The 18,141-nt window shown below is 43.3% G+C and overlaps 1 protein-coding gene and 1 long non-coding RNA gene across 2 annotated transcripts in view; one reads left to right on the top strand and one right to left on the bottom strand.

Moving 5' to 3' along the window:
• The first annotated feature begins 4,591 nt into the window (after positions 1–4,591).
• Positions 4,592–8,789, top strand: LOC130284360 (hemoglobin subunit beta-2-like). Its single transcript, XM_056534637.1, has 3 exons — positions 4,592–5,644; positions 7,992–8,214; positions 8,661–8,789. Exons 1-3 carry the CDS (start codon positions 5,442–5,444, stop codon positions 8,787–8,789), a joined length of 555 nt encoding a protein of 184 aa, XP_056390612.1. The 5' UTR covers positions 4,592–5,441.
• A 217-nt stretch (positions 8,790–9,006) lies between these two features.
• LOC130283963 (uncharacterized) overlaps positions 9,007–18,141 on the bottom strand; it is a 57,185-nt gene continuing 48,050 nt past the window's right edge. The window contains exon 3 of the long non-coding RNA XR_008846888.1: positions 9,007–9,113. This is a non-coding gene — a long non-coding RNA (uncharacterized LOC130283963). The remainder of the gene's footprint in view (positions 9,114–18,141) is intronic.

The following is an 18,141-nucleotide window of genomic DNA, read 5'->3' as shown; positions in this document are numbered from 1 at the left end:
GCTACAGGGGCTGTAAAGTTAGTGCAGTTCATAATAGTGTCTGTACCTGTGTGTGACGGTTTTCTCATAATTCTTCTGTGATTGTCACCCCACTATTTATTTTTACCAGCATACAAAATGACTGTTGTCTCAGATTTTTCCCAGCTTGCAATGCGGCCGAGACCTGACTCACTAGTCAGCTGATGACAGGGAGCCTGTCTGCTTCAACGGGTGGAGGAATCAACGGGTGATAGAGAGATCAATCTGCAACTAATGCAACAGCTGTAGGCACCCTGATTGAAAACCACAGGTCTTTTGTTTCAATAGGTGGGGTGGCTGATGTGTGGGAGGGAGGAAAATTGAATTGTAGGATTTGTAGTCAAAAAAAGAAAAGTCAAACAGGAAATACAAGTTCACAAAAAGCTAACCACAGTATTATGGTAATGTCATAACATAGCCATTTAGCCCCAGGACAAGCGCAGATCCTTCCTAAGCATGTCCATTACTGTCTGCCAGGTACGTACTAAAATCACCTTATGGTGGAGAACTCCTTTAAGTCTAATGGGACTCTGTCGGGGAATTAAAAACTGCCTGCTATTGGGAGGTTTGACGTAAAATTCAAAAATATTCCAAATGCCAAAATTGCATGTTTTAGTCATATCCCAGAAAAAATTGAATAAAAAGTGATCAAAAAGACAGAACTACACAAAAGTAGTACTGTTGAAAACTACAGGTCATGGTGCAAATATTTAAATCCTAACACAGCTTCGTAAGTGGGAAAAATAAAATAACTATAGGGGTCAGAACATGGCAATGGGCAGAGTTTTTAGTTTATTTTCAATCATAAAACAAAAAAGATTATCCAAATTTGGTATCATTAGAATCATACTGACCCATAGAATGAACTTTGCATGTCAGTTTTACCGTATTGTAAAAAGATAATTGCACCACAAAATTGCACAATTCCATATTTTTATTAAATATTGCTCTACACATTTTATTTCTGGCTTCGTAATAATTAATATGATAAAATGAAATACGCCAATGAAAAAAAAAATTGTTCCACAACAAATAAGCCCTAACACAGCTTTATCAGTGGAAAAATTAAAAAGATATGGATCTTAGAAGGTGGGGAGGAAAAAAAAAAACATAAGCCAGAAATCAAAATTTGCTGGCTAATGAAGGGGTTAAATATATTTATTTTCTTTCTGAAAGCAAGACTATTTTTAAAGAAGTAGTAACGGAACAGACATACATGTAAAGATGGGTATTGTTTTAATTTTATTGACCCACAAAATAAATAGAACTTGTCAGGTTTTACCCTAAAGTGCACTACGTGGAAATAAAAAGTAGCAAAATTGTGTTGTTGTGTTTTCAATTTCACCCCACAAATAATACTTTTTTCATTGTGTTGTACATTTTATGGTAAAATGAAAATTGGCCGTGAAAAAAAAAACAAGCCCTCACATGGGTCTATGGATAGAAGCTTTAAAGATTTATATCTCTTAAGGCGAGGAATAAAAAATGAAAAAGCAAAAATGTAAAGTGTCTGTGTCCTTGAGGGATTAAATTTTATCAACACTAATATAGACACTTTAAATGCTCAAAACCGAGCAACAACAAATATCAGGAGGGGGCTGAGAAGTACATCCTCAGGATGGTATATCTCTAAATGTATAGATGTATCCAATAACCTCTGCCCTAAATTGCAGTGAAATGCAAATTGCATGTACAAATATGTCAAAAAATGCAATTGTAATGGTAAAGTGCACTGTGCAGATAACAGAAATGTATCTATGTCTGTAAGCAGTGAAATAAAGCAGGTAGGAATAAAGCTCTAACAGCAAAATAAAGAAAAAAATGCTGAAGAAAAGTGCAAATAGATGAAGGTCAAAAGAGCAATAACAAATAGGGACCTGTAAGGCTGTGATAGTTGGATATATACAAGGCAGAGGATCAGAGGGGGAAAAAATTACTAGGGAATGATTGAGACAAAAAAAATGTGCCCCCACTGCTACCCCGTGCATTCTGTAGCTCTTTGGCAGCCTTCTCAGGTGTAATGTGGTATATATAATAAAACACAATTGGTTGCACAAAAAATACAAGCTTTAATATGGCTCTGTGGATGGAAAAATAAAATAATTATGTCTCTTAAAAGGCGAGAAGGAAAAAAAATGCAGAAATACAAATCACCCCTTAACGTCCAAATGAGCCTGGTCATGAAAGGGTTAAATTGGAGTTGACAACACTTTTCAATACAGCTTTATATAGAAAATGTATGTTCTTTATGGAAAGCAAGGGCAGATAGCCTATATAAACATACACTGACATATGTCTGAGGATATTCCTCTGTGAAGAAGTTATCTTCTATCCACAGGACAGTGTCATATCAAGCTGATTCTTGGGGGTCTGACAGTCAGGACCTTAACCAAATCCCAGAATGAATGAAGCGTACTGCACGCATTGTTTGGAGGTCCTATAGAGGATGGGTAGAGCCCTGGCTGCGGTGTGCACTATTTATTTAAGGGACAGTTTGTCTCTGTTCTCAAGTCAGATTTCTAGGAATAGCATATACCTCGCTTCAAACAGGGGACAGCATACTAAGGAGTTTAATAATTATATGACATGCTTTAAAAAGTCTAAAAAATTATGACAACCACATACATACATTACACCTAAGAGATTGCACAATTTGTTTGTTTGGTTTTGGACAAGGGCACAGCCACAGTATTCGAGATGTAACCTTTGGTCTGTAATTTTATAAGATGGGTTCAGGAGAAGTATAGGTTATTTTACAGGCTTACAATATGGATGGATTCAGGAACATGTTCCATGCTGCGGACACTGTAGGGAAAAAGCCAGATCACATCCATTGTCAAGTTCAAAATCAATATGGGAATGGGAGGACTACAGTACCCAGAAAGATTATCAGAATTAGGGTTATTTAGTTTAGAAAAAAGAAGGCTTAGGGGAGACCTAATAACTATGTATAAATATTAGACATGTGCAGAACCAAAAATTTTGTTTTTTTCGTTTTTGTTTTTTAAAATTTTTCGGTTCTGTGAACATTCGGAATGCTGTGCATTCGACATATTCGGTTTTCGGATTGCTCCGCATATTTTTTTTTCTTTTTCGGGTGCATTCGTTTAAAAAAACAGATGCATTCGTTAAACACAACAAATGCATTCGTTAATTCTGATTTTTGGTTCTGCACATGTCTAGTGATCCCTCAACATACGATGGTAATTTGTATGTTGAGGGATTCGTGCAATGTAAAAAAGTAAAGTCCTACTCACCTGTCCCCGCTGCTCCCGATGGTGTCCCCGGGCCTCCGCTGGGCTCTCCTAGTCCTCTTCAGTACTCCGCTGGGCTCTGCTGGGCTCTCCTGGTCTTCTCCGGTCCTCCGTTGCCTGCCGCAAGGCCTTACTGGGCCTCCGTAGCGACGTCATCACGTCGCTGCCGCACGGCGTTCCTATTGGATGACGGGACGGCGTGCGTGACGGCGTCATGACGACGTGAGAGGGAGACCTGTATGAAGGCCCCGGACCAGCCCAGGACCCACCGGAGGAAGGCCCAGAGCAGCGCGGAAAGGTGAGTGAACCTGCTTCAACTGCTATCCGGCAGCAGCTTAAGCATTATGTGCTGCCGGATAGCAGTTGATGCATGGCCCCGACATTCGTTATACTGATAACGAATGCATTCGTTGTTCGTTAACATGCATATTCGTTATGCATTAGTTAACGAATGTATTCGTTAACTGTATATTCGTATGCTTTTTCGGGATTTTGTGATTTTTTTTTTCGTGCATTCTTTTCGTAACGAACATCCGAAAACGGGAAACATTTTTTGTTCCGTGTTCGTTACGAAACGAATTGCTCATGTCTAATAAATATATCAGGGGGGCGTGCAGAGATCTCTCCCATTATCTATTTATACCCAGGACTGTATCTATAACAAGGGGGCATCCTCTACGTTTAGAGGAAAGAAAGTTTCTACACCAGCACAGAAGGGGGTTCTTTACTGTAAGAGCAGTGAGACTGTGGAATTTTCTGCCTGAGGAGATGGTCATGGGGAACTCTGTAAAAGAGTTCAAATGGGGTCTGGATGCATTTTTGGGGAGTAATAACATCGCTGGTTATGTATACTAGATTTATAGGGACAGGAGGTTGATCCAGGGTTTTATTCTGATGCCATATTTGGAGTCGGGAAGGGATTTTTACCTCTAGTTTGAGGTTTTTTTTGCCTTCCCCTGGATCAACTCAGTAGGGACTCATTAGGGATATAGGTTGAACTTGATGGACTCTGGTCTTTTTTCAACCTCATAAACTATGTTACTATGTTACCATGTAATATCATCCAGCGTTTACATTTCACGGACTAATTGTACACAACAAACTTGCACATACGGAAAAGCAGCTTAACGCATTGCCATATACGTCGTCTAGTAGTGACAGCTGGATGTCATTGAGGTAATAACAATTTTGCATCTGTCATGGCCTCTGATGTGTGTGATCTAAGATGTGTTCCATAAGGCTTGATGACAAACAAAGGTGACCCAGTCGATGTTGCCATTGCTTTTTACTTAGAAAAACAAGAAGAAAAAAAGCCAATTTAGGATTTTTAATGAGGACAATTCAAAAGAGAGAAACATCTGAGGGCGTTGATGTAAACCTAAGTTTGCATAAACCTAGTAGTTTGAAATCTTAAAAACAGGCAAACCATTCATCAAAACATACAGTAAATTATCAAAAGTACTTTGGATCAAGGCAATTTATTATTTTTATACAATTTTTTCGGAGAAATCAACCAAAAAAGGGTCTACAGCAATGTTAATGTTGGAACAAGCTGTTGATAGACAGTTTCCTCCATCATTTTTTCCTTGGCGGGGATTTGCGCCTTTCAGACAGTAGTTAGCGACAAAAATGTGCAAAACACTAAAAGGCACAAATGATAAATGACTTACCATTTTGAAATCATAAGTGAAATCATGTCCACGAAAGAAAAAAAAAAAAAAAGGCTGTTCAGGAAAGCCGCACGCATTTGTCCCAAAAACGACTGCACCAAATGGATGCGACAAACATATGTAAAGAAAAGACGGGTAAAGACGATTAGAAATTCCCCCCAATCTACTTCTCTTTTCTTTGTTCTATGTTAATTTTGTAAAATGTATAAAAAACTTATTGAAACCAAAAAATGTTATGCGTAACTATTATCCTGCATACATGTATTTACACAGCATGTATTTATATGTGTAAACCATAAAAATCTATCACATTGAAGTCAGTTTTTAAAACAATAGTCATGACTTATATGAATTTTAGTTGAATACAATTGTACAATAACACTATTGATGGTATTGTAGAACTATCGGCAAAGTTTTACAAAACACAACACCTACTGTGTTGACCACTTTCTGAAAGTCATCAGATTGTTGTGGTCATTAGGAGGATGACGCAGCAGAAATGTACATGGGCGGACTGCAGGAAGGTCACTATATAAAGGACACTCAGTGGCCAAGCTGCACAGCACCCTGCAAGAGATTCATCTCTACAAGCTCCAACCCAACAACAACAATGGTGCACTGGACTTCTGAGGAGAAAGCCGCCATTACCTCCACCTGGGACAAGGTCGATGTTGAACAGGATGGTCATGATACCCTGACAAGGTAATGACACAACCATATAATTTTTACCATTGTAATACTATTTATTTCCTCTAGCGGGTTTTAACACTAAGGCTTGTTTCACGCTAGCAAATTACTCCGTCTAGCAAGTTCCATCGCTAGTTCCGTCCTAAAATCAGCTGTCACCGGCAGTAACCAAATCCTATACGTCCATTAGAAAATCCCATTATAGTCTATGGGATTTTTCGAATATCCATTTTAATCCATTATAGTCCGTTACTGACAACGGACGTTATTTTGTGACGGAAGATAGTACGGAAGAAAATAGTTCATGAACTATTTTCTTCCGTACTATCTTCCCTCACAAATCAATAACGGACTATAATGGATTAAAACGGATATAAGAAAAATCCCATAGACTATACTGGGATTTTCTAACGGACGTATGGGATTTGGTTACTGCCGAAGTGAACTAGCGATGGAACTTGCTAAACGGAGTAATTTGCTAGTGTGAAAGAAGCCTAAGATTAGCTCCTGTTTCCTATTTGTATTTCTAAATGCAGATAAGATCACTCACTGTAATAGAAGAGATATCTCTGTGAGGCAGTTTGCTTCTCAATGTTAACATTTCTGTTTGCTATCATTTATGTTTTGTGCTGTATTACATTCATTATCGTGATGGGTGGGTATCCCAAACATGTGTAAAAATTTAATTTTGCTTAGATATTTTTTTACTTTTATCCAGTCAAGGACACTTCAGTGTATAAAATGAAACAAACCAGGATGTTGGATAAAATTGTAGCAAACAGTTTAGCTTAGTATGATGTGTGAAAAGGAATGTAAACATAGAGATTATGGAGATATTGAAACAAACACAGTATACAATATACAATGGATAATCTCAATGTCAGTGATCTATATGTATGTCATATCAATCTATCTTTCTATTTGTCTGTCTATATCTCAAATAGTAATATTCAGACATTTTTTTTAAATCTACATGGTGGGCCATTTATATGGATACACCTTAATAAAATGGGAATGGTTGGTGATATTAACTTCCTGTTTTTAGCACATTAGTATATGGGAGGGGGGGGGGACTTTTCAAGATGGGTGGTGACCATGGAGGCCATTTTGAAGTCGGCCACTTTGAATCCAACTTTTGTTTTTTTTAATAGGAAGAGGGTCATGTGACACATCAAACTTGTTAGGAATTTCACAACAAAAACAATGATGTACTTGGTTTTAAAGTAACTTTATTCTTTCCTGAGTTATTTACAAGTTTCTGACCACTTATAAAATGTGCTCAATGTGCTGCCCATTGTGTTAGATTGTCAATGCCACCCTATAGCAACACCGCAGGAGAAATGCTAGCACAGGCTTCCAGTATCCGTAGTTTCAGGTGCGGCAGAATGGGCAAAACTAAAATTGGAACAGGACCCTCAGTTTACGCAGAAGATTTTGTTCAGTGATGAGGCAAACTTTTATGTGTATGATGAAGTTAACAAACAAAACCACCGCTATTGGTCTGACACTAAACCACATTGGATAGATCCCTCCAAGACTGTTGGAACACAAAAATTGATGGTATGGTGTGGTATATGGGGTACAAAGATAGTGGGGCCATTCTTCATCAATGGAAATCTCAAGGCCACTGGATATGTGAAATTGCTACATGATGATGTGTTTCCCTCTTTATGCACTGAAGCTGGCACATTCCCTTTGTTTTTCCAGCAAGATGGTGCACCACCACATTATGGGTGTCAGGTCCGAGCATTCCTAGATGAACAGTTTCCTGGAAAGTGGATTGGTCATCGTGGGCCAGTTGAATGGCCCCCAAGGTCTCCCGATCTGACCCCCTTAGACTTTTATCTTTCTGGTCATCTGAAAGCAATTGTCTATGCTGTGAAGATACGAGATGTGCAGCACCTGAAACTACGGATATTGGAAGCCTGTGCTAGCATTTCTCCTGCGATGTTGCTATCAGTGTGTGAAGAGTGGGAGAAGAGGGTTGCATTGACAATCCAACACAATGGGCAGCACATTGAACATATTTTATAAGTGGTCAGAAACTTGTAAATAACTCATGAAAGAATAAAGTTAGGTTAAAACCAAGCACATCATTGTTTTTCTTGTGAAATTCCAAATGTCTGATGTGTCACAAGACCCTCTTCCTATTGAAAAAACAAAAGTTGATTCAAAATGGCCGACTTCAAAATGGCCACCGTGGTAACCACCCATCTTGAAAAGTTCCCCCCCCCCTCATATATACTAATGTGCCACAAACAGGAAGTTAATATCACCAACAATTCCCATTTTATTAAGGTGTATCCATATAAATGGCCCATCCTGTATATAAAAATAAAATACATTCTTTTTTTTCCATTAGGCTGCTGGTCGTGTACCCCTGGACCCAGAGATACTTCAGCAGCTTCGGAAACCTCTCCAATGTGACCGCCATCTCTGGCAATGCCAAGGTCCATGCTCATGGCAAGAAGGTACTCTCCGCTGTTGGTGGCGCCGTCCATCACTTGGATCATGTGAAACATCACCTGGCTGCCCTTAGCAAGACCCATGCCGAGGAACTCCATGTGGACCCCGAAAACTTCAAGGTAAATAATATCTTCTATTAATAAAAATATAATACTTTTCAGCTTACTCACGCAAATACTGTTATTAAACTAAATAGAGCTCAAAGGGATACTCTGCTGCTCAGCGTTTGGAACAAACTGTTCCGAACGCTTGAGCCGTTGCCGGGAGCTTGTGACGTCATAGCCCCACCTCCTCATGACGTCACGCCTAGCCTCCTCAATGCAAGTCTATGGGAGCTGTCACGCCCCCTCCCATAAACATGCATTGAGGGGGCGGGTTGTGACGTCACGAGCTCCAGGCGACATTACTGTTGCCATTCATCACATGTATGTAATGGTCTCATATATATGAGATAGATGTGCACTATTATATGCAGAAATGTACCACAATGCATATGTTACCCTCAATCAATCCATGAATGTTACCAAATAAATTCCAAGTCTAACTCTAAACTTCTCTTCTACAGCGTCTCGGAGAAGTTCTGATCATCGTTTTGGCATCCAAGTTGGGATCTACATTCACCCCTCAGGTCCAGGCTGCCTGGGAGAAGTTTGTCAATGTCCTGGTTGCTGCTCTGAGCCACGGCTATTTCTAAATCCCCCAGACATTTTTTGGTTAAAATGTTGTCACAGATTTGTAAAAAAAGGAAATAAAAAATTACTTTTAAAAGTTAGAATTGTGTTCTTGTTCCTTCCTTATAACTTGCTACACATAAAGCCCAATGTAATTCATTAAAATACACAAATAAACAAGCCCAAAGTAACCAAGTGACTCCCACAGATGTGAGTATATGTCAGCATCTTTTCACCTACATTGTAAAGGAGCCTTCTGTTCACGGTGGACTTCTTTCTAATGGTCATACATTATTTCAGTACTATGCAGGCTCTAAGGTCTTGTTTCCAATACTTGACCACAGTAACTAAACGGAAATTACAATTATTCTTTGTGTAATAAAAAGTCATACAATTTTACAATATATTTTCTGTGTCAGCTTCAGATAATGTTTAACCCCTTAAGGACCGAGCCCTTTTTCACCTTAAGGACCGGAGCGTTTTTTGCAATTTTGACCACTGTCACTTTATGTTTTTTCGTGACATATTCTACTTTAACTTAGTGGTAAAATTTTATGGTAACTTGCATCCTTTCTTGGTGAAAAATCCCAAAATTTGATGAAAAAAATGAAAATTTTGCATTTTTCTAACTTTGAAGCTCTCTGCTTGTAAGGAAAATGGATATTCAAAATATTTTTTTTTTTGGTTCACATATACAATATGTCTACTTTATGTTTGCATCATAAAATTTATGAGTTTTTACTTTTGGAAGACACCAGAGGGCTTCAAAGTTCAGCAGCAATTTTGAAATTTTTCACAACATTTTCAAACTCGCTATTTTTCATGGACCAGTTCAGGTTTGAAGTGGATTTGAAGGGCCTTCATATTAGAAATACCCCACAAATGACCCCATTATAAAAACTGCACCTCCGAAAGTATTCAAAATGACATTCAATAAGTGTATTAACCCTTTAGGTGTTTCACAGGAATAGCAGCAAAGTGAAGGAGAAAATTCAAAATCTTCATTTTTTACACTCGCATGTTCTTGTAGACCCAATTTTTGAATTTTTGCAAGGGGTAAAAAGGAGAAAATTTTTACTTGTATTTGAAACCCAATTTCTCTCGAGTAAGCACATACCTCATATGTCTATGTTAATTGTTCGGCGGGCGCAGTAGAGGGCTCAGAAGGGAAGGAGCGACAAATGGTTTTTGGGGGGCACGTCACCTTTAGGAAGCCCCTATGGTGCCAGGACAGCAAAAAAACACACATGGCATACCATTTTGGAAACTAGACCCCTCAGGGAATGTAACAAGGGGTAAAGTGAACCTTAATACCCCACAGGTGTTTCACGACTTTTGCATATGTAAAAAAAATTATTATTTTTTTACCTAAAATGCTTGGTTTCTCAAAAATTTTACATTTTTAAAAAGGGTAATAGCAGAAAATACCCCCCAAAATTTGAAGCCCAATTTCTCCCGATTCAGAAAACACCCCATATGGGGGTGAAAAGTGCTCTGCTGGCGCACTACAGGTCTCAGAAGAGAAGGAGTCATATTTGGCTTTTTGAAAGCAAATTTTGCTATGGGGGCATGCCGCATTTAGGAAGCCCCTATGGTGCCAGGACAGCAAAAATACACACATGGCATACCATTTTGGAAACTAGACCCCTCGGGGAACGTAACAAGGGGTTAAGTGAACCTTTATACCCCACAGGTGTTTCATGACTTTTGTATATGTAAAAAAAAAATTTTTTTTTACCTAAAATGCCTGTTTTCCCAAACATTTTACATTTTTAAAAAGGGTAATAGCAGAAAATATCCGCCAAAATTTGAAGCCCAATTTCTCCCGAGTACGGCGATACATCATATGTGTCCCTAAACTGTTGCCTTGAAATACGACAGGGCTCCAAAGTGAGAGCGCCATGCGCATTTGAGGCCTAAATTAGGGACTTGCATAGGGGTGGACATAGGGGTATTCTACGCCAGTGATTCCCAAACAGGGTGCCTCCAGCTGTAGTAAAACTCCAAGCATGCCTGGACAGTCAGTGGCTATCTGGCAATACTGGGAGTAGTTGTTTTGCAACAGCTGGAGGCTCCGTTCTGGAAACCGTGGCGTACCAGACGTTTTTCATTTTTATTGGGGAGGGGGGCTGTGTAGGGGTATGTGTATATGTAGTGTTTTTTACTTTTTATTTTATTTTGTGTTAGTGTAGTGTAGTGTTTTTAGGGTACAGTCGCACGGGCGGGGGGTTCACAGTAGTTTCTCGCTGGCAGTTTGAGCAGCGGCAGAAAATTTGCTGCAGCTCAAACTTGCAGCCAGATACTTACTGTAATCCTCCGCCCATGTGAGTGTACCCTGTACATTCACATTGGGGGGGGGGGGGGGAACATCCAGCTGTTGCAAAACTACAACTCCCAGCATGGACGGTCTATCAGTGCATGCTGGGAGTTGTAGTTTTGCAACAGCTGGAGACACACAGGTTGTGAAACACCGAGTTTGGTAACAAACTCAGTGTTTTGCAACCAGTGTGCCTTCAGCTGTTGCAAAAGCTACAACCCCCAGCATGTACGGACAGCGGAAGGGCATGCTGGGTCTTGTAGTTATGCAACAGCCGGAGGCATACTACATTGGCTGGGGATGCTGGGGATTGTAATTATGCAACAGCTGGAGACACACTGGTTTACTACTTAACTCAGTGTGCCTTCAGCTGTTGCAAAACTACAACTCTCAGCAGTCACTGACAGCCAACGGGCATGCTGGGAGTTGTAGTTATGCAACCACCAGATGCACCACTACAACTCCCAGCATGCACTTGAGCTGTTTGTGCAAGCTGGGAGTTGTAGTTACACAACAGCTGAAGGTACACTTTTCCATAGAAAGAATGTGCCTCCAGCTGTTGCAAAACTATAAGTCCCAGCATGCCCATAAGGGCATGCTGGGAGTTGTGGTGGTCTGCCTCCTGCTGTTGCATAACTACAGCTCCCAGCATGCCCTTGTTGCATGCTGGGAGCTGTTGCTAAGCAACAGCAGGAGGCTGTCACTCACCTCCAACGATCCAGCCGCACAGGTCAGTCCCTCGTCGTCTCCGCCGCCGCCGCTGCTCCTGGGGCCCCGATCCCAACAGGGACGCCGGAGATCGGGGTCCCCAGCACCGGGGGTCGTCTTCCCGCACCCGCTCACGTCCTCCGGAAGAGGGGCGGAGCGGGTTGCGGGAGTGACACCCGCAGCAGGCGCCCTGATTACCGGCCGACAAATCAGAGCGATCGTGAGGTGGCACCAGTGCCACCTCACCCCTGCTGGCTATGGCTGTTCGGGGCCGTCTCTGACGGCCCCGATCAGCCAGTAATTCCGGGTCATCGGGTCACTGGAGACCCGATTGACCCGGAATCCGCCGCAGATCGCTGGACTGAATTGTCCAGCGATCTGTGGCAATCGCCGACATGGGGGGACATAATGACCCCCCTGGGCGATATGCCGGGATGCCTGCTGAACGATTTCAGCAGGCATCCGGCTCCGGCTCCCCTCCGGCTAGCGGTGGGGGCCGGCAATGCTCAGGGCGTATCCATACGCCCTCGGTCCTTAAGGACTTGGAAACGGGGGCGTATGGATACGCCCTATGTCCTTAAGGGGTTAATAGGGTTCTCTGCCCCTAGACATCTTATCCACTATCCAAAGGATAAGGGACAAGATGTCTGATCACTGGGGTCCAGAACGCTTCGGGAGGTTTCAGGTGGCTGTGGCCATGACATCACGCCCCATCCATCCATTTCTATGGCCTCCTAATATTAAATGGACCATTTAATATTAGGAGGCAAGTGAGAGTGGTATTAGGAGAATTAAAAAATATCACCAAAATTCAGGTAAAATACAATATGACAGAATTAGCTGGGATACCAGTATTCTACTACTTCTCAAAGTTTTGGAAATCATGTTGATTACCTTGAGGGTGACAAAATATCTGGACTTCATGCAAAAATATGTGAGTAGTTTTGAAAGAATAGGAGGTGAAAGAGGATTATTTTCTAATTACAGCAGATGTCAGATCATTGTATTTTTTAAGGTAATAAGGTTTGGTAACTGCGTTTTTTTCTGGAACAGGACAATCATAGCCAACAGGAACAAAACTTTTATTTCAGATTTAGAGCATTTTTCATGAACCCACAATTATTATTAAATGGTACAGCAATGGGCAAAATATGATCCAATTACGTCCCCTGAGGAAGCTCATTCTGAGTGAAACATATGTTTGGGTGGGTACATGCATGGGTAAGGCTTGTATGCATGATACATTTTTGGGACCACTTTTATTTCATTCTATCCTGTTTCATTCATATTGGGGGAGATTTATCAAAACCTGTGCAGAGGAAGAGTGGTGCAGTTGCCCATAGCAACCAATCAGATTGCTTCTTTCATTTTCCACAGGCCTCTTTAGAGGCCTGTGGAAAATGAAAGAAGCGATCTGATTGGTTGCTATGGGCAACTGCACCACTCTTCCTTGATAAATCTCCCCCATTGTGAGTTAATTGCACTGTGCACTTTGGGGGAGATTTATCAAAAATCTGTGCAGAGGAATAGTGGCCTTTTTGCCCTTAGCAACCAATCAGATCCCTTCTTGTAATTTTGACAAGGCCTCTGCAAAACGAAAGAAGCGATCTGATTGGTTGCTATGGGCAACTAGGCCACTTTTCCTCTGCACAGGTTTTGATAAATCTCCCCCTTATGTATATCTTTAGTCTATATATGAATTGAGAAAGATATTTTGATATGACTTGATATGCGTTTACCCTGCCTTCCTTTGTCTTGTACTCCCGAAAAGGGTTGCTATTGGTGCCAGTTTACTAATATGTATGTTTTTATCATGTTTTTCTTATTCTAATAAAGATTCTTGCATCTTGATTAATATCTGTAGTAGTGTTATGTTTTGGTGGGAAAAATCCAAATTGATGCTAACACATCCACAGTGTACTGGGAATGGCAAGTTACACTGTTAAATTGGCATATGTCCATCAAAATCAACCAAGGAGGGGAGGAGAAGGATGAAGGGTTGGGGTATGAGGGGATAAAGGGGAGGGGAATATGATACTAAATTTCTAAATATGTGTTAAAGTTATTTTATGCTAAGACTTATCGAAACCTGTTTTAAAGGTCTCAACTGTTTTTGTTGTGAGCAGTTCCTGAGGTAGACTGTTCCACAAATTCACAGCTCTAATAGTAAAGAAGGGTTGTCGCCCCTGGAGACAAAACCTTTTTATTTCTCCACCTTGTCTCATTAAATACCCCCCCTTTAAACTTTTCCTCTAAAAACTAAACTAATATATCCTGCTGGCCTTAGAAGCAGCTACTTGACATTGAATGCTGTTCTGTAGTCTATGATCTATAAGTACACCCAAATCCACCTCTATCATATTATGCATGCAGGTTATGAGTACTTAGATGCCTTACTATACTTTTATCCACATTGAACCTCATTTGACAAGGGGATGCCCAAACATTTAGTCTGTCCAAGACCTTAACCCCTTAAGGACGCCGCCTGTTTTTACCTGTAAAATATTATGAGATATATTTATTTTTCAATATACAATATAATTGAATATATATGTATTAACGTTATGGTAACCAGGTGTTGAAATAACAAGCTCACCAGCAGCTCTTTTAAGAATATCACAGCATGTATAGATAGGGAATCTTTCCATTCTATTTCAAGTACACATGTAGTGTGGGGAAGAACAAGGCCATATGTGGATGGTTGGTAATTTCCAATCAGGAACGAGTACATAACACATACACCCACAAGTGAATACATATTCAACCAACCCACATGGCAAACCATATATGTATATTTATAGATAGGGAATACATCCTGAATTAGGATAAACACACCCACATGTATAAAGGACACTCCTTCAGTCATCATAAACATGACTAGGGGATATTATAGCTGCTGTAACCTACCTCCCACCAACCCCTTTGTACCCATAACAACCCCTTACCTTAAACACGACAGACACAATGTTGGTGGTAACAAGGCCACAGCAGCCCCTTTATTAAATAACACAATTAAAACGTTGTAATGCAACTATAGTATGAACATCATACATAAACATTGTATAAACATCCTTAAACATAATTTAACATAAGTTAACATGTCCCTAATACATGAGGAGGAGGACCTGAAGGCACTGTTACCGAGCCCAAACTAGAATGGGGCCTCCCTTACTCCTAGCCGTGAGCACCTGCACAGGAGCACCGTTTTGTGAGGCCCCCCGACCATCCTGGGACCCATGTCCCCTTGAAGAATTTCTCCATCGGGCTGGGAACCGCTCCCAGCCCACCTCCACACTGTATCCCATCACCTCCATGCCATCCACATGTACCTCCAGGTCTCTCTCCTGCCACCGCCACAACGGCGACAAGTGACACCTCACTAGTCACCGTTCCTCCACAAACTAAGGGCTCTTTCCACTACCTCTCGAATCTCCAAAATCCATAGATCCATTCCCAAAACATTGAGGTGGACCCCATCCTCAGCCATGAACTCCAAAGGGCCCCCCTCCAATTCCCGATGTCGCACCACCAGTCCCCCATTCCGGGCCACGAATTTGCTAATAACCTTATTAACCTTAATCCGAGCCCTATTTAAAGCCACCACCGAACGAGCCTGCCTCCACTTGCGCCTAGCCACCATCTCGGACCACACAACAATCAGGCCAGGAAAGGACGACCACAACCTGAACAAGTCCATCTTGATGTCCCTGATCAGATCGCGCGATCTCCGCACACCCAAATCATTCCCACCCAGGTGTATAACCAGGACATCGGGGGCCCTATCCAAATGGACAAAGAACTGAACCCTGGCCAACAGCTCCGCCCACCTCATTCCCCCCTTCCCCAACCAATGCACCTGTCCTGCCGAACTCTCCAAGCCCAACTGGCGGCCCGCCGGGCGAACACCAGCCCTCACCCCGCCCCTCACCACATATGAGTGGCCGACAATCCAAATCAGTCCCGGGCCAGCACCTGAAAGACAAAAACAACAAGAACAAACTACCAACCGCACTCCCAAAACACACAGCACTCACACCAAATGAGGACGAACATACAGTTGAAACCTCTCCGACTCCCACCTCCCGATCCGCCGAATGACGTCAGGCCCCAAGCCCCACCGAGACGCCTCGGTGGCTGCCCCGATGCGGAACGAATGAGAGCTATACTCCCTCGCACCGCAACCCACCATCTTCAAACATTTCCGAAAACCCCCAACAAATTGAAAACGCGACAAGAACCCCCCGTCCGCATGCACCAATAGAGGACCCACAACCCTCGTCCGAACTTCCAAAAATGCGGCATAACAAAAAACCGGACACATATCCGAACCCCGCAAAGCCGCCAAACACACAGTCGCCCCACGACCCACCTGATCCGTCTTAGAATAGCGCAAAAAACATCGTAACACCCCATCAGCCAGACTCACATCGGAAAAAAGCAAACCCCCAACACGCCGCTTACTAGGCGCCACCAGTTCCGAAATACGAAACGCCCCAAAAAACGCCAACGCAAACGCCAGCCGAAACAAGCGACACTCATAATCCGAAAAACATATCTCCCCCAACGCCACCCCCAACTGACACAAAAGCGGAAAAGTCACTGGGCGCCTCACATCCCTGGACACCGCCCCTTTCCGAAACCCTCTCAACGTCTGCCGCACCAAAAACGACTTAGAAACATCCGGCAAACCCCGAACTTTAAACCGCATTATCCACCCCCGGTACATGCAACGCCACCACTTGTGAATTAAGTTCCAACACCCTTAACACCAAATGCCGCAGCAACGTAACCACGGGCGGAGAACTCGCCGTCTGGTTGTTAATGGCCAAGACCACCCCCATGTTATCACAATGGAAACACACCTTCCGATTGCGAAACATCTCACCCCACACAAACACCGCCACCACAATCGGGAACAGCTCCAGGAATGCAAGGTTTTTCGTCAACCCCGCCTCCTGCCACTCACCCGGCCATTGCCCCACGCACCACTGACCCTGAAGAAAAGCCCCAAACCCGCAGCCCCCTGCCGCATCGGTATACAAGTCCAAATCCACACTCGACACCGGCTTCCCCATCACCACCGAACGGCCATTATACCGACTCAGAAAATCCTGCCACACCCCCAGGTCCGCCCGCAACCCAGCCGACAGCCGCACATAGTGGTTAGGCCGCGAGACACCCGCCGTAGCCGCAGCGAGACGCCTGCAAAAAACACGCCCCATAGGCATGATCCGGCACGCAAAATTGAGACGGCCCAACAAAGATTGGACCTCCCGCAGTTGCAACTTGCGAACCCGACATGCCCTCCCCACCGCCTCCCTCAGTTCTCCCAGCTTATCCTCGGGCAGCCGACACTCCATGGCTACCGTGTCGATCACTATGCCCAAAAATTTAACCGAGGTAGACGGGCCTTCCGTCTTTTCAGGCGCCAACGGGACGCCAAACCAACCCGACACCCGCTCCATTTCCCGCAGCAAAATCGCACATACCCTAGACCCAGCCGGGCCCAAAAAAAGGAAGTCGTCCAGGTAATGTAGAACCGACTCCAAACCTGACTCACTCCGCACCACCCACTCCAAAAAGGAACTAAACTGCTCGAAAAACGCACAGGAAACAGAGCAGCCCATAGGTAAACACAAATCCACAAAAAACCGACCCCCCAAACAGCACCCCAACAACGCAAAGCTGTCCGGGTGTACCGGCAAAAGACGAAACGCCGCCTCAATATCCGTCTTAGCCAACAACGCCCCCCTGCCGTACTTCCGGACCCACACCAGCGCCGCATCAAACGAGGTGTAAGACACAGCGCAAAGCGCCGGGTCAATGCCATCATTCACCGACCCCCCAACTGGATGGGAGAGGTGATGAATAAGGCGAAACTTGTTGGGTTCTTTCTTAGGGACCAAGCCCAATGGGGAGACCCGCAAGCCCATTAACGGAGGCGACTCGAACGGTCCAGCCATCCGACCCAACGACACCTCCTTCAACAACTTTTCCTCAACTAAATCCGCGCGGGCCAACGCCGAAACCAGATTCCGAACTGCCCCATTACCGGACCCCATCCCCTCGAAGGGAATACGAAAACCCTCCGTAAACCCAGACCGCAAAAATTCCGCCACAACCCTATTTGGGTACCTGGCGAGGAAAGGTGCCATCCTTCCCACCTGCACCGGGGTCGCCCCTCTTCACGTCAACCTCTCCCAGTCTCCCTCTTCCCCGCCGGAAACAGCGCGACAGCCCGTGTCCTCCCACGCCGCAGCCCGAACATTCGTGTTTAAACCGGCACTCAGCGCCGAACTTGCAATTCCCTTCATTGAATTGCCAACACACTCCTTTTCCGGCCCCCGCCG

This window comes from Hyla sarda, chromosome 8, assembly GCF_029499605.1.
Source record: "Hyla sarda isolate aHylSar1 chromosome 8, aHylSar1.hap1, whole genome shotgun sequence".
Classification (NCBI taxonomy): domain Eukaryota; kingdom Metazoa; phylum Chordata; class Amphibia; order Anura; family Hylidae; genus Hyla; species Hyla sarda.
Note: the sequence above shows the minus strand (reverse complement) of the source record. Positions and strands in the feature narration are given on the sequence as shown.